The sequence below is a fragment of the Myotis daubentonii genome, chromosome 1 (genome assembly GCF_963259705.1).
Source record: "Myotis daubentonii chromosome 1, mMyoDau2.1, whole genome shotgun sequence".
NCBI lineage: Eukaryota > Metazoa > Chordata > Mammalia > Chiroptera > Vespertilionidae > Myotis > Myotis daubentonii.
In genome coordinates, this window is record NC_081840.1 from 209,049,246 (window position 1) to 209,075,975 (window position 26,730).

The 26,730-nt window shown below is 37.9% G+C and overlaps 1 protein-coding gene across 16 annotated transcripts in view; it reads right to left on the reverse strand.

Annotated features, from left to right (window-relative positions):
• N4BP2 (NEDD4 binding protein 2) overlaps positions 1-26,730 on the reverse strand; it is an 86,855-nt gene that overhangs the window by 58,780 nt on the left and 1,345 nt on the right. For 3 of the 16 annotated variants that reach the window (XM_059672948.1, XM_059672890.1, XM_059672956.1), the window contains exons 2-5: positions 20,071-20,100; positions 17,943-17,995; positions 16,532-16,625; positions 3,103-3,440 (exon numbers count right to left, since the gene is read on the reverse strand). The exons of 1 other annotated variant lie outside the window; for it this stretch is intronic. In XM_059672948.1, coding sequence (XP_059528931.1) covers positions 3,103-3,328 — 226 coding nt within the window. In that variant the 5' untranslated portion in view covers positions 3,329-3,440; positions 16,532-16,625; positions 17,943-17,995; positions 20,071-20,100. Of the gene's footprint in view, positions 1-840; positions 934-1,973; positions 2,060-3,102; positions 3,441-16,531; positions 16,626-17,942; positions 17,996-20,070; positions 20,101-26,730 lie in introns of those variants that run through there. 12 more of the 16 variants (XM_059672899.1, XM_059672974.1, XM_059672919.1 and 9 more) reach the window with 12 other exon arrangements.

Sequence of the window (26,730 nt, forward strand, 5' to 3'; positions counted from 1 at the left end):
TATATTTTAAAAAAAAAGAATTAATGTACCTACACATCTGCATCTTTAAAATAAATAAAGATAATTATATTAGAAGACAATTACATTACAGATTAAATAATGCACACTTTGAATAATATATAAATGCCATAGCAGCCTTATGGGAGGATAAGAAAAAATATCACATAAGGTGTTATGTGAACTAGGACTTGAAGAATAAAAAGAAACTTGTCAGATAGAAAAGGGAAAGGCAAAGCCAGTCCTGAAAACATAAAGCATATTTAAGATATTAAGAGAAGTTGGTGGGCACACAATAGTATAGTGGATAAGAGAAGGAGATAAAACTGGAAAGGGAGCTCAGGTGTCCTGTATGTCATAGTAAGAAATATCAATTTTATTTCTAAGGGAACTGGAAGGAAAATGACTTATCATAGCATTTGTGCTGGAAGTTTTATATTTATCACCTCACTGAATCCTCAAATAAAACTATGAGGTATAGTATTCTTAGCAAATAGATAAAAGAAAATGAAATTCAAAAAGTACATTAACTTGGCCCAAGTCACACAGATAATAAGTGACAGACTCATGACTGGTAAATCTGACTCCAATGATGAGCTCTTTCTGATATAACACAAACAGGGAGCCATTAGAATTAAGCATTTGAAATTTGAGATTTTATCTTTTGTTCTTTTAAGGAAAATAAATATGGAAACAACACAGCATGGTAGGTAACAGCCCTCGTCTGGAGTCAGAACACCAGCATTTAAATCCCTACTTGCTGGCTATGACACTGAATATGTTGCTTAACTTCTCTGAGCCTGATTTTCTCATTTGCGACATGGGGATAATAAAAGTACCTACCTCATAGGGTTGCTGTGAGGATTAAATGAGATAATCCATGAAAAATTGCTGTGCACAAGGACTGGCACCTAGTAAGCACCCAATTAATGTTCCCTTAAGAAGAAAAACAAAGATGGATTGGAGGGGACAAGCCTCACAGAGACCAGTTAGGAGATTACAACAATACTACTACCAAAGCTAGAAGCCCTAGACAAAGAAAAAAGAAGTTTAAAAAATGAAAGAAAGTACAAGCAGTATTTCTATAAAAGAAAATATACATGATAGAAAAACCACAAAAGAAAAGATGAACAAAAAAAAGTAATGTGTATAAAAGGAAAAGCAGTATTAAATAAAAGGTCAAGATACAGATCACACAAATGAAAAGTTCCTCACACAGACTGTTGAAAAAAATTAAAACAATGGTAAAAAAACAAAAACACATAAACCATTCACACAAGAATTGATGAACAATTTATATACAAAATGTCCAACATTCCTCTTTACTTAAAAAAATAAAACAGAAAAAACACTAATTGAGAAAAGTAATTTTATTCCTATTAAAATAATACTACGCAATTCTGAAAAGGCTGTGGTGAAATCAATATAATCATACAGTGCTTGTGATATTACAAACTAGCACACCTCCTTGGTAGGCAATGTAGCAGTGTTTCCAAGAGTTGAAAATTGTTCTTACCCATGACATAGAAATAAAACTCTGGGACTAAGAAAAAAAGCCAAGAGAAAGAAAAAGCAATCTGTACCAAGATGGTCTCTGAAATATTAATTATTCATGAAAAACTTAGATATAATTAAATAACTTAAAGCACAACAACTCAGTGGACTATTAGAAAGCTGATCAAGATAAATTTAGATTCCAGCAACACTGAAAAAAATGCTTATGTTAGTTTAAATTTAAAAAGCATAATATACAATTTCATCAGTGCTACTATTTAAACTATTCAAAATATCAGTATTTATGAACAAAGTGTAGAAAAGATCCTAGAAAAAAGAAATATGTTTTTGTTAGGATTGAGGGTAATATATTTTTCTTCTAATTCCTCATTGCTATGTTAGTTTATGTGCAACAAATAAATTTTAAAGACATCAAAATCAGGAAATAAATATTAAAGTCACTCTTACAAAATTCTACACACCATGATTTCTGGGCATCATGTGGACTGCTGAAAACTGGTTTTCTGCATATATATCATAACAGGATAGATATGCTCACATCACAGACCTTGCAATGAATAAAAATGGAAGTTTATCACGCATTACCAAAACTTCCCAAATATAGAATAATGTTCTTCTACTAACCATGGTCAATTGCAATACTAAGAATCAACATGTAATGTACTCATCCAGTCAACTTGGAGACTTTCCCCTCTGAAGCAAACATACTTTCAAATAATTTATTACAAGTCATTAATAACTTACTATACTAATGGTTTTACCAACACACACACACACACACCCCTTGACCCTGACCAAATAAGTAATATGAGGTGCATACTATTATTTTTCTCATTAACAGATAAGAAAACTGAGACCATAGAGATTTAGTGGCAGAGCTGGAAATCCAACTCAGGTTTCTTGATTCCAAAGCCAGATTTGAAACTACACTACTGTACTAGCTCAACCCTTATCAGCTCTCATTTTCATAATTATAGTTACCTTTTCACTCAATAAATCTTTACTGAGGTCCTACCATGATCATTTGCTATTTTAGGGGCTGGGGTTACAGCAGTAAACAAAACAGTTTTTAAAATCTGTCTTTATGGAGCTTACATTCTAGGACAGTGATTCTCAATTGGGATGATTCTGACACCTAGGGAACAATGACAATATATGGAGGCATTTTTAATTGTCACAACTGGGGATGGGAGAGGAGGTGTTACTGGCATCTAGTGGGTACAGGCCAGGGATGCTGCTGAATATCCTACAATGCAAAGAAAGCCACTCACAGGAAAGAATTATCCAGTCCAAAATGTCAACAGTGCCAACCTGGTCTAGCAGGGAGGTAAGAAAGTAAATAAACATAGACTATGATATCTATACATACATCTTACATCAAGAACTGTACATTTCTTGAAAGCACAAACTATGCTTTATTCTTCACATCCCTCAGTATACCAAACTTAGAACCTTTCCCCCAGTAGATGCTCAATAAGTGATAAACAAAATAGAAATAAGGCAGTCATTTTTTTATATTACTACGGTCATTGCATAGTACATGAAGTCTTCTTATAGGATACAAAGGGTGCAAACTAAACTTTTTCTCACCTTTGAAATCACATTCAGAAAGCATCAAATACACTACATCAGGATCCAGTTCAGAAAACATCTCTGAGACATTGATGAAGAGTTCTTCCTGATCAACTTTTGTCTCACACATGGAAGGAAGAGTAGTTGGTTCCTCATGACTAGCAACACTGGATACGACAACTTCCTTAAAGCTTGCAGTCTTCCGAAAAGGATTTCCTCCAAGATTTTTCCTTCTCCTTGGCATTCTGACTTCCAAAACTAAAATATTCCCTTTATTATGTAAGATGTTTAATATTTAAGTCATACCTCAAAGAAAACAGGGTTAAATATCTTGCACAATCCAGCAGTAATAGGACCTAAAATAGAATGCAAGTAGAAACACTCAGACTATATAGTTATATTTCCATTTCTAATATTGGAATAACATCTTATTTAACTCTAAGAAAGTACCATCATCTCTGAGAGCAAAGCCAAAACGCAGTCAAACAATTTCTCCCTCCACAAAATATTCAAGTTTTCCCAGGACTGAACATGTTAAAAATTAAGATCTTAACAAATATAACATTTTCAGAACAGTGATTACACTGTTTTAATGTCATTATTTCTATTAAGAAAAACCATAAAACAATACTGAACACCCACATTTGGAGGTCTACTAGGATCACAAACTTAACATATCCAAAACTAAGCTACTGATCATCTCCTTCAAACCTGCTCTTCCCAGACTTTCCCATCTCAATGCAACTCTATCCTTCCAACTGCTCAGGTCAAAAATCCTGGAATAGCTCTTGACTCCGCTCATCCCACATCCAATCAATAAGCCAATTTTGTTAGTACAACCCTTAAAACGTATCCAGAATATGATCATTCCTCACCATCTCCACTGCTACCACAGTCTCTTGCCTAGATTACTGTAACAGTCTCATCAGTCTTCCTGCTTCCACCCTTGCAGCACAGCAATCAAGAGTGACTTGATTCAACTGTAGGGTAGGATCATGCCTCTCTTCTGCTAAACTATCTACTAGCTTCCTATCTCCATCAGGGTAAAAGCCAGGGCCCTTAAAATGACCTATAGCCCAGACACTTGTTACTTCAATGATGTCATCCCTAATCATTTTTTCATCGCTCATGTCACTGCAGCCACACTTTCCCTCATTGCTCTTCTTCAAACACACTAGCCATGCTCCCCACTGGGAGCCTTTACATCTTGGTTCCTCTATCTGAATTACTATTCTCACATGTAGTATCTCCTCACTGCCTTCCTATCATTACTTAAATGTTACCTTCTCAGGAAGTCAGTCCCCTAACACCACTTAATCCTTCTTCCCTATAAGACTTAATTATCTTCTAACATAGTATATTATTTATTTTACTATTTATTGTATTTATTACCCATATTCCAGTAAAGTGTAAGCTCTGTAAGGGCAGGGACTCATATATCTAGAGAAATCCAGGCAGTCTACTTGCTTTCTCTGCCTAATAAACATTTCAAGCTTAATATATCTAAAACTAAATGTCTGATATTATCCCGAAAATCCACTCTAACCATTTAGTTGGCTACCATCACCTATACTCTTGGTCTCTTAAATGGTCTCCCTGCTTCCAACCCTTGACTCCTATAGTTTATTTTCAACTTACCAGGAGAATGATCCTCATACAACATAAATCAGAATGAATCAGGGTCTGCTCTAAATCTTCAAGTGGTTCTCCATGTCACTCAGAGTAAAAACTAACATTTTTTACAATGGCCTACCTCCCTGCTGGCCTTTCATATACTCTTCCCCAAAGTATTTCTCCTTCAAATCTTTGTTCAAGTGTCACATTCAGTAATTTAATCTTGATTACTCAATTTAATTTTTTTAAAATATATTGTATTGATTTTTTAGAGAGAGGAAGGGAGAGGGATAGAGAGTTAGAAACATCGATGAGAGAGAAACATCAATCAGCTGCCTCCTGCACACTCCCCACTGGGGATATGCCAGCAACCAAGGTACGTGCCCTTGGCCAGAATCGATCCTGGGACCTCTCAGTCCACAGGCCGACGCTCACTGAGCCAAACCGGTCAAGGCTGATTACTCAATTTAAAATCATAGTCCAGCCTGGCCAGTGTGATTCAGTGGTTGAGTATCAACCTACCTATGAACCAGGTGGTCATGGTTCAATTCCCGGTCAGGGCACATGCCTGGGTTGCAAGCTTGATCCCCAGTAAGGGGCATGCAGAAGGCAGCCCATCAATGATTCTCTCTCATCACTGCTGCTTCTAGCCCTCTCTCCCTCTCCCTTCCTCTCTGTGGTATCAATAAAAAGATATTTTTTAAAGTAATAATAAATAAAATAAAATCATAGCCCAGCTAGAGTGGCTCAGTTGCTTGAGTGTTATCCTGTGCCAGTTCCATTTGCGGTCAGGGCACATACTTGGGTTGCAGGTTCAAACCCCATTTGGGGCACGTACAGAAAGTAACTAATGGATGCTTCTCTCACACTAATGTTTCTCTCTCTCTCTCTCAATCTGTCTCTCTCTCTCTCTAAGTATGTTCTCAAGTGAAGATTAAAAAATAATAAAAATAAAATAATACCTCACACTCTCTTAACACTTTCTAAAATACAACAAATTTTAGCTTTTAATTAAATGTATTGTGTCATAGCTCTCTCCATTTTCCAGAACTGCACTGTTATTATGGCAGCCACCAGCAACATGTGCCTATTTAAATTAAAATTACATTTTTTATATATTAATACCAGATAGAGTAGAATTTTAAGCAAAGAAAATTACCACAGAAGTACATTATATTAAAAATGTACATTAAAAAATATGTCCACCAAAAAGATATAACAACCCTAAATGTGTATGCAACAAACAAAGCCACTAAAGAAGCAAAAACTGACAGCATTGAAAAAATAGACAAATTCACGATTATAGTTAAGAGACTCCAATACCCCTCTCTCAACAATTTATAGAATAACTAGACAGAAGATCTGTAAGGATATAGAGTTCAATAATACCCTTATAATGATCTAATCAACATTTACAGAACACACCACCCAATAACAGGAGAACATACATTCTTTTCAAGTGCCCAAAGAACATATAATATATAGACCATATGTTAGACCAGTGGTCGGCAAACCGCAGCTCGCGAGCCACATGCGGCTCTTTGGCCCCTTGAGTGTGGCTCTTCCACAAAATACCACGAGCGGGCAACAACATACAAACCTGACTTACCCAAACTTTCCAAGGAGATGCAAGGCCATTGTTCACACTAGTGTTTGTCAGTCATTGTCATGATTTAATTTCATGGATATTGTAAGGTAAATTGTAAGGAATTTAATTTTATCAATAAATAATATCGTTATTAAATATGATATCAAGTTTTATTCAATGTACCTATAGTTTAACTAAGACTTAAAACTTTAAGTAAAGTTTATTAAGTTAATTTTAGGGAACGTTGTGGAGTGAAAGAAGATGTAGTGTCGAGGATTCAGAAAGGTATGTTGAGATGGTTTGGACATATAGAGAGGATGAACGAAAAGAGATAGATGAAACCAGTATATATACAAGACGAGTGTGGATGGGAGAGTTGGAAGGGGTCGACCTCAGCAAACATACCTCAATCAGATTGAGGACGTCTTTAGCAAAGGCCAGCTTAGGAGTACCCTGATTAAGTTAATAACAATGTACCTACCTATATAGTTTAAGTTTAAAAAATTTGGCTCTTTTTTCAAAAGAAATTTCAATCATTGTACTGTTGATATTTGGCTCTGCTGACTAATGAGTTTGCCGACCACTGTGTAGACTATTAAAAAAAACTCAATGCCCTAACTGGTTTGGCTCAGTGGATAGAGCATCGGCCTGCGGACTGAAGGGTCCCAGGTTCGAATATGATCAATACCTTAGTTGCGGGCACATCCCCAGTAGGGGGCGTGCAGGAGGCAGCTGATCAATGTTTCTAACTCTCCCTCTCCCTTCCTCTCTGTGAAAAATCAATAAAATATATTTTAAAAATATTTTTTTAAAAAAACTCAAAAAATTTAAGAGAACTGAAATGCAAAGTATGTTCTCTGACCACAACAAAATCAAATTTGAAATAACAGAAGATAACAAGAAAATCTCTAAACACTTGGAACCTAAGCAATATACTAAATAATCCATAAGTCAAATAGGAAGTCACAAGGAAAATTTTAAAATATAATGAAATAAATGGAAATAAAAATATATCATATCAAAATTTGTAGACACAGCTAAAACAGCAATGACAGAAATTTACAGCACTGAATGCATACATTAGAAAAGAGGAAAAGTCTCAAATAATCAACCCCCACCCCCAAGAACCTAGAAAAGGAACAAAATAAACCCAAAGCCAGTAGAAGAAAGGGAATAATAAAGCTAAAAGCAGAAATAAATGAAATTGAAAAAAGTAAAAAAAAAAAAAAAAGATCAATGCAATAAATTGATGGTTCTTTGAAAACAGTAAAATTGACAAATGTCTAGGCAAAACTGACAAAGAAAAAAAAGAGTAACAACACAAATTACGAATATCAGGAATAAAACAAGAGATATTACTACAGACCCTACAGACATCTAAGAACTCCTTTACAGAAACTAAATTATAAAAATTGTAAAAAACTAACAAGGGCCCTGGCCAGTTTGGCTCAGTGGATAGAGGGTTGGCCTGTGGACTGAAGGGTCCCAGGTTCGATTCTGGTTAAGGGCACATGCCTGGGCTGTAGGCTCGATCCCCAGTGGCAGAAGGCAGCCAATCAATGATTCTTTCTCATCATTGATGTTTCTCTCTTTCTCTCCCTCTCCCTTCCTCTCTGAAATCAATAAAAATATATTCTAAAAAAAGAAATTTAACTAGATAACTTATCATTTTAAAAAAAAAAACTAACAAGGGAATACTATGAACAACTGTACACACAAAAGTTTGACAACATGTATGAATGGATTCATTTCTCAAAACCACACAAACTACCACAACTTACCCAACAATCATATATATACATATATATGTGTGTGTATATGTATGTGTGTGTGTGTGTGTGTGTGTGTGTGTGTATACACACATGCCTAAGCGACCGGCCAACCGACCAGTAGCTATGACATGTCATGACCACCAGGGGGCAGACACTCGACGCAGGAGTGGAAACCACAGGCATGGTAACATGGAACAGACTTATGAATCTCAGAGGGAAGGGGGAAGAGGGAAGGGTAGGAAGAGATTAACCAAAGATCTTATATGCATACTAGAGTAAATAAATAAAAGCCCTATGACTTTTAATGCAATTTAATTCACAATTTTAAAACTCCCAAAATAAAAGTCCTAGGCTCAAATGGCTTCAATGGAGGATTCTACCAAAGATTTTTAAGGAAAATTAACACTAACTATAAAATCCTTCCAGAAATAAAGAGGAACTACAGATGTAAAAATCCTTAAAAATATATTAGCAAATATAAATCAGCAATATGTAAACAAAAAATTTTTCCAGGGATTTATTGCAATTTATTCAGGGATGCAAGGTTGGTTCACTATTTTTTAAAATCAATGTAACCCATCATATCAATAGCCTAAGAAGAAAAATCACAATCATATCAATCAAGGAAGAAAAACACATAACCAAAAAAATGTTATCTATCCAAATTTGTGAGATACAACTAAAGTCATGCATAGATGAAGATGCATACAAATGCATATATCAGAAAAGAAGACAGGCTGAAACATCAACGATCTAAGCATCCAATCTAACCATTTAGGGGAGAAAAAACAAAACACAGTAAATCAAACCCAAAGAAACTGGAAAGAAGGAAAAACTACAGAACAAACAGAAAATAGAAAACAAATATGTATAAAAAGAATCAATATAGACAAGAGATGGTTCTTTGAAATTTAAAAAAAAAAAAAAAAAAACTAGCCAAAACTGGTTTGGCTCGGTGGATAGAGCGTCGGCTTGCAGACTGAAAGGTTCCAGGTTCGATTCCGGTCAAGGGCATATACCTGGGTTGCGGGCACATCCCCAGTAGGAGATGTGCAGGAGGCAGCTGATCGATGTTCCTCTCTCATCGATGTTTCTAACTCTCTATCTCTCTCCCTTCCTCTCTGTAAAAAATCAATAAAATATATTTCAAAAAAAAAAAAAAACTATTTTAAAAACTAGTATTAATGATAAATCCCTGGCAAGAGTGATCAAAAAAAGGAAAGTGCAAATAACCAATATCTGAAGTGAAGAAAAGGATATACCACTATCAAGTCCACAGCTATATTATAAAAAAGTAGAGGCCTAGTGCACGAATTTGTGCATGGGTGGGATACAGCCATCCCGCCCCAATGAAGGCCGATCGGGCTGGGCCAGCGGGGGAGAAAGGCTGTAAGAGGCTGGTGGGGGCCCGATCGGGGCCTCAATCAGGCCGGTTGACTGGCGAAATGCACATTATAGCGAATGATTGTTCCTGTCATTCTGGTCACTTGGCTTTTATATATATAGATAAGAGGATATCATAAATAATTTATGCCAATAAATTTTAAACTTTAAACTAAGTGCATGTATTATATTTTTGAAATACAAATCATACCATATCTGATAAAAGAAACAAGATCTGATAATTCTGTATCTAATTAAGAAATGGAATCTGTAACTTCAAACCTTTCCACAAAGAAAATTCTAGGTCTAAATAACTTCATCAGTCAATTCCACTAATTAACCTCTGACACCAATCTCATACAAACTTTTCCAGAGAATAGAAAAGGAGAAAACACTTTCCAACTCATTTTATGAGGCCTAGAATAACCCTGATACCAAAACCTTACAAGGACATTAAAAGAAAGAAAAATTACAGGCCTATTTCATACATGAAAACAGATGCAAAAATTCCTAAACAAAATAGTAGTGATACATAAATTATATGAGTGATATATAAAATATAAAACTTACATTAATTATTTATAAAATATATCACAATTAATCAGAATTTATTAAAGAATATATGTTTAGTATTTGAAAATCAATCCCTAACATTAACAAAACAAAGAAAAATCACATAATCAGTTCAACATACACAGAAAAACTGCTTGAAAAAGTCAGCAACCATTCAAGACAAAAAAAAATTCTGCACAAACTAAAAATAGAAGGGAAATAAAAAAGGTATTTACAAAAAAGAAAGAAAACCCTCACACATTGTATTTAACTGTGAAATGCTGAAAGCTTTCCCTCAGCAATCAGAAATGAGATAAGGATGACTGCCATTACCATTCCTATTCTACACTGCTACATTGTACCAGAAGTCATAGCCAACATATTAAGACTTGAGAAGATATAAAAATTGGAAAAGAAAAAGTACAACTATCATTATTCACGGACAATATGACTGCATGTATATACTACAATCCAAAAGAAACTACAGGTTACCTACCTGTTAGATTACCCAAATAATTTAGCAAGGTTGCTGGACTACATTTCTCCATACCAGCAACAATAGAAAATAAAATTAAATCTAACAGCCAGACTTATCAGCAACATTTACACAGCTGATAAATCCCTTCTCTGAAGCATATCCTAAGGACAATTATCTTCTGAGGCTCAGAATTTTCACATCATTCAACTTGGAAACCGGAGTAAGTGATCAAAGCTTAGCTCGCCATGAACCAGGAGGTCATGGTTCAACTCCCGGTAAGGGCATATGGGTGGGGTTGCAGGCTCGAAGCCCAGTGTGGGCATGCAGAAGGTAGCCGATCAATGATTCTCTCTAATCATTGATGGTTCTCTCTCTCTCTCCCTCTCCCTTCCTCTCTGAAATAAAAACATATTTAAAAAAAAAATTTAGTTCCAGGATCTCTTTTCCAGACTTAACCCATTCCTTTAGTGAACTCACCCAGCACCTCTTTTCCCTGACCCCACAACCACATAAAACTACCCACTGAACACCTCCACTTTGTGTATGTAATAGACATCTCACACCAGGTGTCTAAAAGTGTAATGAAACTCCACTGCAGACCTGCCCTAACTACAGTCCTTTAATTTCAGCTAAGGCAATGTTCAGTTGCTAAGACTAAAAAACTAAGTCTTTTTTTTTTTACTTTATTGCTGAAAGTATTACAGATGAACCCTTCCCCACACCCACCCCCATTGCCCTCACCTACCTCCTTCCCCCGCTACGCATGAGTTCACTGGTTGATTTCTTCCTCCCATCCCCACCCTCCCCTGCTTTCCCTCTAGGGCAGTGGTTCTCAACCTTCCTAATGCCGCGACCCTTTAATACAGTTCCTCATGTTGTGGTGACCCCCAATTTCATTGTTACAAATTGAACATAATTAAAGCATAGTGATTAATCACAAAAACAATATGTAATTATATATGTGTTTTCTGATGGTCTTAGGCGACCCCTGTGAAAGGGTCGTTCGACCCCCAAAGGGGTTGCGACCCACAGGTTGAGAGCCACTGCTCTAGGGTTTGACATTCTATTTTTGTTCAGCAGTTTATGTTGTTCATTAGATTCCACATGCAAGTGCAATCATGTGATACTTATCTTTCTCTCCAGGTCCATCCATACTGTTGCAAATGGTTCTTTCTTTTTTACAGCTGTGCAGTATTACATTATATAGATGTACCACTGTTTTTTAACCCACTCATCTGCTGATGGGCACTTAAGCTGTTTCCCAATCTTAGCTATGGTAAATTACGCTGCAATGAACACAGGAGTGCAAATATCCTTTCTGGTGAGTGTTTCTGAATTCTTGGGATATAGTCCTAGAAGTGCAATCACTGGGTCAAATGGTAGTTCCATTTTTAATTTTTTGAGGAAACTCCATACTGTTTTCCACAGAGGCTGCACCAGTTTACATTCCCACCAGCAGTGTACAAGGGTCCCTTTTCTCCACATCCTCACCACACTTGTCTGTTGATTTATTGGTTATATCCATTCTAACAAGTGTGAGGTGGTACCTCACTGTCATTTTGATTTGCATCTCTCGTATGATTAGTGTAACCTTGAGCATTTTTTTCATATGCCTTTTGGCCTTCTGTATGTCAACTTTGGAGAAGTGTCTATTTAGGTCCTTTGCCCATTTTTTAATTGGATTCTCTATCTTCCTTTTGTTGAGTTGTTAGTTTCCTCCGTTATCAGATGTATCATTGACAAATATGTTCTCCCATGTAGCTAAGTCTTTTTTGCCTCCTCTTTCCCTCATACTTCCTGCCTTATCATTCAGCAAATCTTGCCAGTTCTAAATTCAAAATGTATTCAGGTCATACGGTAACTCTATGTTGAACCTTCTGAGGAACTGCCAGACTGTTTTTCAAAGAGGCTGCACCATTTTCAAGTTCCAACAATGAATGCAGGCTCCCATTTCTCTGTATCCTCAAACATACGTTATTTTCCTTTTTTTTTTATTATGGCCACCCTAATGCTATCCTTGTATTTCCCTAATAACTGTTGTTGACAATCACTACATGTGCTTACTGACATTTGAAGGAATGCCTATTTAGACCCTTTGCCCATTTTCAAATTTAAGGTTGACGTCTATATAACTGAGCTGCAACAGTTATTTATACATTCTGGATACATCTCCCTTATCAAATAATTTCTTCCATCTGTGAGTTGTCGTTATACTTTCTTGATGGTGTTCTTTGAAGCACAAATAATTTTTATCTTGATGAATTTATCTATTTGTTTTCTTTTGTCACTTATACTCATACTGTCCTAGGAAATCTTTGCCTATCCCACCTAGCAGGCATAGCTCAATGGTTGATCATCGACCTATGAACCAGAAGGTCATGGTTCGATTCCGGGTCAGGGCACATGCCCAGGTTGCGGGCTCAATTCCCAGTGTGGGGTATGCAGGAGGCAGCCGATCAATGATTCTCTCTCATCATTGATGTTTCTCTCTCCCTCTCTCCCTCTCCTTTCCTCTCTGAAATCAGCAAAAATAAATTTTTTTAAAAAAAAGAAACTTTTGCCTAACCCCAGGGAAGGCAGGGGAGGGTGGGTGGGAAGTAATCAACCAAAGAACTTGTATGCATATATAGCTGTATCTATTATATCTATATCTACAGTATATAGATATAGATATACATGTATAACCCATGGACACAGACAATAGGGTGGTGAAGGTCTGAGGCAGTGGGTGGGGGCAGGCTAGAAGGGGTAAATGGGGGGAAAAGTGGACATATGTAATACTTTCAACCGTAATGATTTAATTGAAAATAAATAATTAAAAAGTAATAATTAAATATTTTAGATATTATCTAATTAGAGTTTTATAAAGTGCTACAAAATAAAGCAAGACACAAAACTATATGTAATTTATACAGACACCCAAATGGGATTGGATTAGACTGTAATATTAGACGAGAAAGAAAATATGTGGATAATGTAATTAAAAGTAACTATTTTTTAACACGTTATGTTTTTATGTACTACTTTTATATTTTTTAAAGAATCTATTATGTATACACTAGGGGCCCGGTGCACGAAATTCGTGCACTGGGTGGGGGGGGGGGAGTGTCCCTCAGCCCAGCCTGCCCCCTCTCACATACTGGGAGCCCTCAGGCGTTGACCCCCATCACCCTCCAATCGCAGGATCGGCCCCTTGCCCAGGCCTGACGCCTCTGGCCTAGGCGTCCAGCCCGGGCAGTGGGGACCCCCAGCTGCAGCGGCCCTGCGATCGTGGGCTCCGCTTTAGGCCCAGGCAAGGGACCCCTAGCTCCTGGGACTGCCAGCTTCGACCGTGCCCAGCTCCCATCGCTGGCTCCACCCCTACTTCCTGCTATCACTGGCCAGGGCGGAAAAGGCGCCTGATTCTCCAATCATGGCTGGGGGGCAGGGCAAAGGCAGCCCCAGGGCCGCCTTTGCCCTGCCCCCCAGCTCTTAGCTCCCCCCTGGGTTTCCGATCACTGTCAGTGGCAGGGGGCTTCTTCCTGCTTTCCCTTTCGCCTCCCTGCATTGTGCCTACATATGCAAATTAGCCGCCATCTTGTTGGCAGTTAACTGCCAATCTTAGTTGGCAGTTAATTTGCATATAGCCCTGATTAGCCAATGAAAAGGGTATCGTCGTACACCAATTACCATTTTTCTCTTTTATTAGTGTTGATTCTTTAATAATCAGGAAAAAAACAATCACTATTATCAAGTAAAGCTGAATCTTGGACTTCCCTCTATACTACCTCCAGCTCATGAACTATATATCCCTCCCACCCCCTTTTTTCTTTGTATCTACTATATGTGAGGTAGTTTGAGTTCCAACCAATATTTAGTATGCTGAAGAAACTCATCTGTATAAAAACATACATAGTTGACATTACCTTCCAATTACCAATTTTACTTTATATATCTGGTTTATTTCAAACCCATTTATTCATGTTTATGTTTAACTCTTTTATTACCTGACCTTATATATCTTTCTTTTTTCAAAAAGAAAGTCTTATTAATACATTAGTTTAAGAAAGCTTGTGTAGTTTCTTCGCATATATTATACCTGACCTAAATTGAGAGTGTATTCTAAAAGGATACGGGGGAAAAGGATGGTTAAGTAAAGTGTGATATATTATAGAGAAATACAAAAGGACTGGCTCAAATGAAGAACTTAAAAACCAACAATATATGTTTTTATTAACAGTGATACAATGAACATAGACCAGGGGTGGGCAAACTTTTTGACTCGAGGGCCACAATGGGTTCTTAAACTGGACCGGAGGGCTGGAACAAAAGCATGGATGGAGTGTTTGTGTGAACTAATATAAATTCAAAGTAAATATCATTACATAAAAGGGTACGGTCTTTTTTTTTTATAGTTTTATTCATTTCAAACGGGCCGTATACGGCCCGCGGGCCGTAGTTTGCCCACGGCTGACATAGACATTTCATGTACACATTTCCCAAGCTCTTCCACCTCTATAATTAAATTGTAACCTGACAGAGAACCTAACCAATACATACTTGCTTACTGATCATCATCAAAATGTTATAGCACGGTAAGCAGAGGTTTTATCACCCCCTAGTTTGTTGGGAGCTTTTTAACAGATAAGGACATGTTCTTTTAACCATAAAAAGATAAATTCATGGCTAACAAAAAAAAATCTATAATTAGCAGTAGAGTGAACACAAACTCTAACAGTGGTCCAGCAATGTCATTAGATATACCAATAAATACCACTTTAAAAAAAAAACTTTCCACTAAAAAAAGAACCTTTCTATCATCAACACACACTAAAAGGATTTACCGTATCATTTTATGAATAAGTCTGTTATATGTATATAAGGAATAGTAATTTTAAATAACTCTCCTTCATTGGGAAAAAACTCTAAAAAATAATAAATTTCTATAATGACCAAGAAAGATTCTATTTAATACTCAATATCAACCATCTAGGAAGAATGGGCCTATGAAGAATGATACTATCATCAATAAAATATAATAATACTTTAGCTATTTAAAACCATAAGAACATTCAACAATAAAGAATTAAAAAAAACAACATTGCTCTATAAGGAATACATAGGGAAGTTACGAGACCCAAACATGACCTAATCCCAGACAAGATCAAAAGCAACTCCCTCAAAAATAAATGCTACCAAGAACCAAAACAATCAATCTTTCCTGGAAATTAAGTTACCTATCACATGATTTTAAGTGTGCTGTGAAAAGGGTAAGGTAGATAGTAAATCTCATCAAGGCATAAATCGTGTATCACTGAAAAAGAGTATTTATAAAAAATGTAACCAAATTAAGATAACCAATAATCTAAAATGTATCTATCTATCATAAGAACTATTATTATTATAGACCATTAAAAACATCCTAAATAGTGATGGATAAGAGCATGATTAAATAAATTATGGAAAAATACCTTCTGGAATACTATGCAGCTATTAAAAAGTTTAAGGTGGAATACAAATACAGATGTATATAAAAACCAGAAAGATGTGAAACACATTCTTAAGGGGGGAAAAGTTAGTTGCTGAGCAATATACAGCTTTTGGCCAAAGAATGGTAAGAAGGTGTATTTCTCTATTATTCTTCAACATTGTCCAACCAATATTACTTACTGCCAGTATTAGTTTGCTTAGTTATTTTAGAGCCTCACAGTGTTGGTTTTACTGGCAAATTTCCATCTGTATGAGCATACTTCCCAAATTGGCCATGTTCCCTGAGGACATGGATTATGACATAAACTCCAATCTGACACATAGCCCAAGTCCCAGGCACAAATACAGGTGCATAATAATACTTGTGAATGGCTAACAACATGTAAAATATGAAGGAGGAAGAAGGGGCATTTTAGTAACAGAAAAACTAAAACACGTATTAAAACCAGGACCACAATGTAATTCTGAAGGCTTTTTGGGTCAACATGTTTTATGCAACCAAAGCTCTTTGAGAAATTCTAGTAACAAAATCTGTTAAAAGCTTGAAAACCTATGTGTAAAGTCATACTCTATGACTTTAATAATACTTACTGTCTGTCTGGATGCTATCAATGTGCTCATTAAGGCCACAGTTGATATCTGCAAACTATACAGCTCTTCCTATTATCAAAATAATGTCTTCTTACTATAAAAAACATATATAAAAATTATAATACATAAAGGTAAGTTTATGTCAAACTATAATCTTAAATGAAAAGAGGTCCACAAGTATATAATATTTATAATATAAATATATATGATATTCTAAAGCAAAAGCCACAAAAGTAAAGAAAAAGAAAAAAGATCAACCTCAATTGCCCTCAGTGGAGGTGACTATTACAGCCTGGAAATGATTATATAAGGGGGAAAAACTAAGCATTTATTCTGCCTTTTAAGTAAAACGTTACTTCAAGGTAAGAAAATAGTCCTATTTAATGAGGGAAATCTCTCTAAAGAAGAAGACTATGGCCTGGCTGGTGTGGCTTAGCGATTGTTGCATGGACCCAAGAACCAGAAATCGCTGGTCCGATTCTTGGTCAGGACATACACCCCAGTTGGCGGCTTGGCTCAATCCCCAGTAGAGGATGCACAGGAGGCAGCCTATGGATAATGTTTCTCTCTCATCGATGTTTCTATCTCTCTATCCCTCTCCCTTCCTCTCTCTCTAAATATTAATAAAAACATTTTTTAAAAAAGACTAATTAAAAGGAACAATGAAATCCAAAACTGATTACCATTTTATAACCCATAACTAAAGAGCTGATCAAGAATCAACAGTTATTGCCCTAGCCGGTTTGGCTCAGTGGATAGAGTGTCAGCCTGTAGACCAAAGGGTCCCAGATTCGATTCCAGTCAAGGGCACATGCCTTGGTTGCAGGCTCCTCCCAGGCCCAGGGCCCTAGTCAGGGCTCTCGCAGGAGGCAACCAATCGCAGGAGGCAACCAATCGATGATGTGTTTCTTTCACATAGATGTTTCTCTCCGTCTTTCCCTCTCTTCTACTCTCCCTAAAAACCAATGGAAAAATGTCCTCAGGTGAGGATTAACAAACAAAAAAAAGAACAGTTAGCAATGAAATCTAAAGTTATTAAGTGAGAAAGTCAGTCATTAGGTGAAAGGTGATAAGTGATGTAGCCGTTGCCAAAGTACCATGACACAGATATTACTTATTTCACATCTCTTTGCCTTACACAGGTTCTGCCCTAAGTCGTTCTACACCATCACATCCCACCCAACCCATATTTCTTCACTCTATTAATTTCCCCTCAGGGAAATTACACCCTAGATATATATACCTTTACCTTAGCACCTTTGCATTTATTTGTTTAGACTACTAGCCTATAAGCATTAGCATCTCATAGATGTCTTATTTAGCAAACAGCTCAACAAGTATTTGTTATATGCCAGCACAAACCAAAAAGCCAATTTAGTTCTTTAAAATATTGGACTTATCATTTCAGTACCTGGAATATTCAGATCCATAGTACAGGGCATCTCTTTCCCACAAATAAAGTACCTAGGAAAATAAATTTATAATCAGAAGGCTGGTTTGTGGAGAGCGGCTACAGCGTTTGGAAAGGTTCAGCCTCAGACTAATGAGGGCATGGACCTGTCGTGCAGGTCCCAGCTCGGAGGGCAAAGCCCTCCCAGCACAATCATAGCCAAAGGCTATGGTTGTAAGCTTGACCTTATGGTCCGAACCTGTGGAGTGACGTAGGCTGCGGGAGGTGCAGCAAGTGCTGCCAAAACAAAGCTTGAGTTCTCAGGTGTATGTAATTAAGCAGATTCGAAACTCATGAGAACATTGTAAACATCTTGACCACGCCCTTGCTTTGCCTCATGGGATCTGACTATACTAGTAAAATAAAGACTCGGCTTACAGGCTGTGAAACTGTCTCTCCATCCAAGAACAGTGTCCTACCTAGCCCCAGCTATATTCTATTGTCTGTTTTCTTTAATCCTTCACCACCCTGCCCACTCAAGTTCATCTCTGATTATGCTGGACACAGTTCACTGGGTTAAGAATTATAAAAGGGGTCATAATGGAAATTTTTTTTTATCATCCCAGAACTCCTTCTTCTTCTTCCATCCCCACTAGGTGTCTATTTTCTGCTAAGAGACCCTAGGTCACATACATGGGCACATCACATGACCTAGGCTGAACTAAGCATAGTACTTCCTGCCTTCAGCTGTAGTAATTGGTCAAGGGATGGGCATGTGACCAAATCTAGAGCCACTGACATGCTGCTACAAGTAACTAAGCCTGTGCTGCCAGAAACATGGTCCCACCATGTAAAGAAGCATATTAGCAGTAGGAGAAATGATGCCAGTATGCACAGACTGTAAGTATAGAAAATTTCATTGTGGGCAAGTTCCCACCTTATCAGTTATTGGCCATCTCTACCCATACAACTTCTGTTATACAGGGTGGGGCAAAAGTAGGTTTATAGTTGTTCATATGAAAGATAATACAATTGATAAATAATAAAACAATAATAAACTGTGTACTCACAACTGTAAATCTACTTTTACCCCACCCTGTACGGTTACTGAACCAGTAACTTTTTTCTCCATAGATTATTTCAAACTATATCTGTTCCTTGCAATCCAACAAGTCCTAACTAATAAACAGAGAAACTAATTAAATGAAAATTGTATGTCAAAAAGATATATTTCACTGAAGCTGTAAAAGAGCCTACCCAGTATGCCTTTCCTGACTTAGAAAACTTCCATCCATCAGATATGTCTTTCCTTTTCCTACTAGGTAAACCCCTAAATTACTATTTAATTCCCTTATATTCTGTGCAAATCACATCATTTTTTTAAGATAGTCACTTTACCTTTCATTTCACCCTAACAAGTACCTGGTAAGATGACAAATAAGCAAGCAATTACAGTACAATAACAGAAAACAGATCTGTAGAGAAACAACTCAAAGTCATGGGTATCAGATACCCCCATAGAGATACCACCTGACTGAGACCTGAAAGACAAGTATGAGTTAACAAAACCAAAGGGGGGGAAATAGGGAACTAGGGAAGGCATTCCAGACAGGGGTAGCTTCAGTACTCAGGCCAAATTTAACTAACTTAGAATCTTTTTTTTTCTTTTTTCTAACTTAGAATCTTAAGGGAGAAATGCAAGTAACTGAATACGACTATGCACTGGGGGCAAAGGGAGAAAGTGAAAAAGGATGAAAAGATAAATAAGCCAGATCATGAAAATCCTGAAAGCCAAGTGAAATTCAGACTTTTCTTGAAGGCAATAAAAAAATCACAAAAAAAGGGTGTTTAGCAGAGGAGTTACATGCTCAAATGTGTTAGACAAATTACTGTGGGAAAACTGGGTTGGACAGCAAGACTGGAAGAGGGTAAACACTCAGGAGGCTACTGCAGCAATCCAGGTAAGAGACGATGCGAACCATGGAGTAAACCTTGGGGATAAAGAAAAGGCAGAGATTCAAGAGATATTAAGAAAAAATAATCCAACAGGGCTCAGTGATCAATCAGAAAAGAAAAAAAAAAGACAATAAATAGCCCATATTTCTGCCAAGTTATTATTAGCTGAGTCTACTATTTACTGAATTCTTACCACACATGCAGTATCTCATTTAATCTTCCCCTAGAAAAAAGACAGAAAACAGTCAGTTTGTTTCATATTTTTTATTTGAGAATGGGAGAGGAAAGGTTGAGGACTACAGTTTTGGACATGCCGAGTTTAAGGTATGTGTAGGAGCATACAAATGGACAGATCATGAACATAGATGATATATAAGGCAGTTATCAGGAAAGAGCTTTGGGTTGGAGATTAGAGAATTAACAGCATAGAGAGAAATATTTTTAAAAGTAAAATATCTCCTTTATGCCAATATTTATTTAATACCTACATACCTAGAGTGTTGGGATGAGTGTTAAGCAAAGGGGAAAAAAAAATGGGTAAGATTCAATGAAGCTCACAATTACTAGAGGGAGGAGTTAGCTCAATATGTAGTGTAAGAGTTCAGAGCAAGTCACCCCAACATGTGCTTCCATGGTATGCAGATTTTGAGCTAAAGGCAACCAAGACCCTTGGGCTCAAAAGAAACTTCTGCCCCAGCCCCCTTAACTACCTAGAAGAATTTGAATTAGGGGCCCTGCCCATGTTAACAGATCAGAAATAACCTCTTTTGACCTATCTATATGGCAGGGCAAACTACTAATTATTGAACATTTGTTCTTATCGTCCTGCAAATGACACTCTGAAGAAACTCCAAGGTGCCTTACCTCATCCTTAGCTCAAAATATCAAATACACCTCATTTTCCCTTTCTGACTCTGAACCTCTCATGTACTAGTATGTGGAGTTCCCATGCAAATAAAATTTAACTTCTCGTCAATCTATCTCATGTCAATTTACTTATTCAATCAGCCAAAAGACTCAGAGGAGGAAAGGGGGAATTTTTCCCTTTCCCCACAACAGCAATAAGTGCATAATGGAAATATATCGTAAATGATTATCTTTGCTGGGAAAGAAAGGAAGACTAACCACCTAAATCTTGAGGTAGGTTAGCAGAGAGTTTAAGGGAAGGAAGACAAGGAGAACAGTAAAAATATACTCCAGACAGAAGAAACAATAAATTCAAGGGCAGAAATGAATTTTTTTAAAAAAAAAATAGATGCCCTGCTTCAGAACAGAAAATTAAGTATTATTCATGTCAGTCTCCCAAACTAATTTTTTTAAATATATTTTTATTGATTTCAGAGAGGAAGAGAGAGAAACATCAATGATGAGAATCACTGATCGGCTGCCTACCGCATTCCTCCTATTGAGGACTGAGCCCACAACCCAGACATGTGCCCTTGACCAAAATTGAACCCAGGACCTTTCAGTCCACAGGGCAATGCTCTATCCACTGAGCCAAACCGGCTAGGGCCAAACTAATTCTTAAATTTAATGAATAGAAAGGATATATTAAAATGTTTAAAAAGGGCCCTAACCGGTTTGGCTCAGTGGATAGAGCATCAGCCTGCAGACTCAAGGGTCCCAGGTTCGATTCCAGTCAAGGGCATGTACCTTGGTTGCGGGCACATCCCCAGTAGGGAGTGTGCGGAAGGCAGCTGAATCGATGTTTCTCTCTCAGCGATGTTTCTAACTCTCTATCCCTCTCCCTTCCTCTCTGTAAAAAAAAATCAATATCATATATATTAAAAAAAATAAAAATAAAAAAAAATAAAAAGAAAAGACAGGAAATTCACCTTACTAAATACTAGAGCACACTATAAAACATAGAAAAATTAAGTGGTACAACTACAAAAATCGAATAAAAGATCAAAAACTATTATGAGTCCAGAAATAATCCTAATTACATCTCAAAATTTATATGTAAAAAGATGGGTTTTCTAAAACAGGAGGGTAAGAGAAAATTGTTAATAGTGTTAAAATGATTTAACAGTAATTTGTAAGATAGTTAAAGTAATGTGACACTTTATACTAAAATAAATTCTGATTATAGAGTAAATTTTTAAAATATTAGGAAAAATTGACTACCACATCTGTGGAACAATGAAATTTCTTAATTTGGAAGCATGCAGCATTGACAAAGCAAAAGAATAGATTCACGTATGGACATTTTAAATTTCTGACAATTAAAAGTAACCAAAAAGTAAAAGAGCAACTAGAGAAAAATATTTTCAAGAAAAAACCATAACCATATGTTTGGGTGCTACTCAAAGCTTTAAGAGATACAGACCCAATAGATGATCAAAGGATCTGAACAGACAACTCATATTTAGAAAAATACAGTGTCCACCATCAGTCAGTAAAGTTTAGTGAAGTTGGTACACCCAAACCCACTGCTCAGGCGAGTGCAACATGTGGGTTCTTTAAACTGCTGGGAGCCGGTCCATCCTTGCTGTTTCAAAGGACCTGGCATATATGGCATACTGTTCTTAAAATGTTTGCTCACCTTCTTGGCGCTGTGTTTTAACCAAGGTCTCCTCTCTGAGAAAGGTTGAATCCCCAGGTAGGGATTTTCCCCTGAAGTTAGGGAGGGAATAAAACCCCTCAATTAAGTGCCAGGCGGGTAATTAATCACTTTAACTATGAACAGTCATGCTTAAGCTACATAATCTTTACTCCCTGGAATGGAGATAAGAAACACCCTAACCTTTGTAATAGAGATTGATAGGATTGAATCAACTGGTATAAATACAGATGTAACAAGACAGAGAGACACAGAATTTAGAACACAGAACTCAGGAGACAGAATTCAGAAGACAGAACCTACACGGAGCCTGGAGACAGAAGAACTTCGCTGGAGAGAACATGGCAATAGATCCTGGACTGAACCTTACTATAGAACATGGCAAGAGAACCTGACTAGAACCTGGTGACTGAACCTGGCTGGAGAACCTGGAGATCTCAGACACAACCTGGCTGGAGAACCTAACAAGAGAACTGGACACAGAACCTGGCTGGAGATCCGAAGCAGAGCCTCCCTGGAGATCCAGACCAGAACTTGGCTGGAGATCCTGGCTAGAGATCCTGGCTAGGCTGCTGATCAACTGAACACTGTCTCCGTGTCCTTCCTTCTTCGCCGACTCCGTCTACGCCTTTGGGAACCCCTGGACCTGCTGGGGTTGGACCCCGGCATCTGGCGCCCGAACAGGGACCCCTTAAGTAAGCCCCCCCATACTCGGGATGGATAGGACTCCACCGTAGGAAGAGGGTGGATAGTCTTCACCGACTCCGTCCACACCTTTGGGAACCCCTGGAAAAGGATTCCCCTAGGTAAGTCCCCCCATTGAAAACCCCCACACTCGGGACGGATAGGACTCCACCAGGGTGCTACAGACCCCCTTATAGAGGATAAGTAGGGTAAGAAGGTGGATAGTACAGAACTTAGATTGAGAAGATGTGCCATACTGAGTCCAAAGAAAGAAGACTCTGTATTGATCTTTAGATTAAGAAGATGTGCCATGCTGAGTCTAAAGAAATAAGACTCTGTATTGATCTTTTAACACATATGCTTGCTAGCAGAGGAATTAAGGTTACTCCCAGTCAGACAGAACATTTTATACAAGAAATATGTCCATGCTTTTCTGAGGAAGGAAAGGTGCCGGAAAGGTAAATGTAGAGGCATGGGAGAAGGTAGGCCCAAGGAGCCTTATCCTTAACCCCACTGCAGCCTTCCCACCCCAGGAAAGTGCAGGATTGGCAAGCTCTCCCTGAGGTGATAGATCAGGACTCACGTAATAGCGGAAAGCGCCAATCCTACTCTTAAAATGGATATAAGAGAGCATTTGGGGTTTTTCTTTTTAATGCCTGCTTTTAAAAAATAAAAAAGGGGGAATTTGCTGGGAGCCGGTCCATCCTTGCTGTTTCAAAGGACCTGGCATATATGGCATACTGTTCTTAAAATGTTTGCTCACCTTCTTGGCGCTGTGTTTTAACCAAGGTCTCCTCTCTGAGAAAGGTTGAATCCCCAGGTAGGGATTTTCCCCTGAAGTTAGGGAGGGAATAAAACCCCTCAATTAAGTGCCAGGCGGGTAATTAATCACTTTAACTATGAACAGTCATGCTTAAGCTACATAATCTTTACTCCCTGGAATGGAGATAAGAAACACCCTAACCTTTGTAATAGAGATTGATAGGATTGAATCAACTGGTATAAATACAGATGTAACAAGACAGAGAGACACAGAATTTAGAACACAGAACTCAGGAGACAGAATTCAGAAGACAGAACCTACACGGAGCCTGGAGACAGAAGAACTTCGCTGGAGAGAACATGGCAATAGATCCTGGACTGAACCTTACTATAGAACATGGCAAGAGAACCTGACTAGAACCTGGTGACTGAACCTGGCTGGAGAACCTGGAGATCTCAGACACAACCTGGCTGGAGAACCTAACAAGAGAACTGGACACAGAACCTGGCTGGAGATCCGAAGCAGAGCCTCCCTGGAGATCCAGACCAGAACTTGGCTGGAGATCCTGGCTAGAGATCCTGGCTAGGCTGCTGATCAACTGAACACTGTCTCCGTGTCCTTCCTTCTTCGCCGACTCCGTCTACGCCTTTGGGAACCCCTGGACCTGCTGGGGTTGGACCCCGGCATTAAACCAGTAATTCCACTGACTAAAAGTCATAAAATTCTAGCTTACTTAGCCAGTTTATTCCCTCAGGGAAATTAATGAACTGGTTTTTTTAATTTCTGAAATTATGTGAGTTTAGGTAGCACATCTAGATTAATCTCAATCTAGATGTACTAATAAAATGATTTCTGGAGGACAATGCTGAGATTCTTCCAACAGCCTGCCAACTTTCCATCTAAGCATATTTTTTTTAATATTTTTTTATTGATATCAGAGAGGAAGGGAGAGGGAGAGAGATAGGAACATCAGTGATGAGAGAGAATCATGGATTGGTTGCCTCCTGCACGCCCCACACTGGGGATCGAGCTGGCACCCAGGGCATGTGTCCTGACCGGGAATCGAACCGTGACCTCCTGGTTCATAGGTCGACGCCCAACCCAAGCCATACTGGCCGGGTTCCATCTAACATATTTTAAAGACATTAGTACAGTGGAAAGGTGCTTAAAAGTAAATTCAATATACCAAAATTCAGAGTAATGCTAAAATCTACATATGGTTTTATATAAGCAAACTAAATTACTCATTATAAAGTAGAGGGGGAAAAGTTCAGGCCACAAACCAATACCACAGTCCCCTCTTATCTGAGGGGGATTCATTCCAAGACCCCAGTGGATACCTCAAATTGCAAATAGTACTAAACCATATATATATATATACACACACACATACATGCCTATGATAAAGTTTAATTTATAAATTAGGCACAGTAAGGTATTAACAACATAGAACAATTATAACAATATCCTATATAATAAAAGCCTAATATGCAAATCAACCGAACGGCAGAACGACTGGTCAGTGCGCTCCCACTGGGGGAGCGCCGCTCAGCCAGAAGCCAGGCTCACGGCTGGCGAGCACAGCAGCAGTGGCAGGCTGTAAGGAGAGAGGGGTCCCGGACTGCGAGAGCCCCCGACTGTGAGGGATGTCTGACTGACGACTGGCTTAGGCCGGATCCCTCGGGCCCTGGGGATCGGGCCTAAGCCAACAGGCAGACATCCCCTGAGGGGTCCCGAACTGCAAGAGGGTGCAGGCTGGCTGAGGGGACCCCCCTCCCCATGCATGAATCTCGTGCACCGGGCCTCTAGTACTGTAATAAAAATCATGTGAATATGGTCTCGCTCTCAAAATATGTTACTGCACTGTAGTCATACTTTTTGTGATGTGAGATGATACAATGCCTATGTGATGACATGAAGTGAGGTACTCAGAACCACACACAATTTAAAGCATAAGTTGTTTATTTCTGGAATTTTCCAGTTAATGTTTTTAGACCAGAGCTGACCATGAGTAACTAAAACCACAGAAAGCAAAACTTGGGATAAGGGAGGGGGGAACTACTATATATATATAAAGTAAATGGTAGCCATTTTTATTATTATGAGGATAAGAATGATGAGTATGTAATGACATCTGACTTAAGCATTGCCTTGGCATGGTAATATAAAAAAAAGTTCAATCTCTTTAATTCAAACAAACTACTTCTAAAGGCATTTAACAATGATCTAAGATTAATGCATAACCTCACAAATTAAGATTCCACCCCAAGACTTACAATGTGAATTTTGCATAGAAAAGGCTGAAAGCAAGAAAAACAAAGATGGTAGAGGTATTATCTAACTCACGTGTTTACTGTTTGCTTACCGAAAGACACACATAACTATAAATAATCATGAAGGTATGAGATTTTTAAAAGAAAAATCCTCAGTATTAAAAAATGCACCTACACTGAAAACATTTACTTAGCCTCTATCGTGTACAAGATACTATGCCTACTTAATAAAGAAAAAGCATTCTGTACTGTAACTTAAATGCACTTTTTCTATGAAGTACAACCCTCCCATCCGCTTTACTCTTCTCAAAGCAACTGGAGTCAACAACAGGTACACAAACGGTATGCTGATTTGTACTGGAGGTTGGTTTTTTTGTTTGTTTTTACTCGTTAGTATTTTTTTCATGAATTAATTCGTAGCCTCCTCGAAGAAAAAAAAGCAGCCATTACTTTCCTATTCGCACCATCTCCACCACTGCAGGCCCCATCCTAGCACAACCACCTAAATAATAAAGGCTCTGGCATAAGGATAAAAACTGTTGTCATTGCTGATCTTTAAAAACGTAAGGG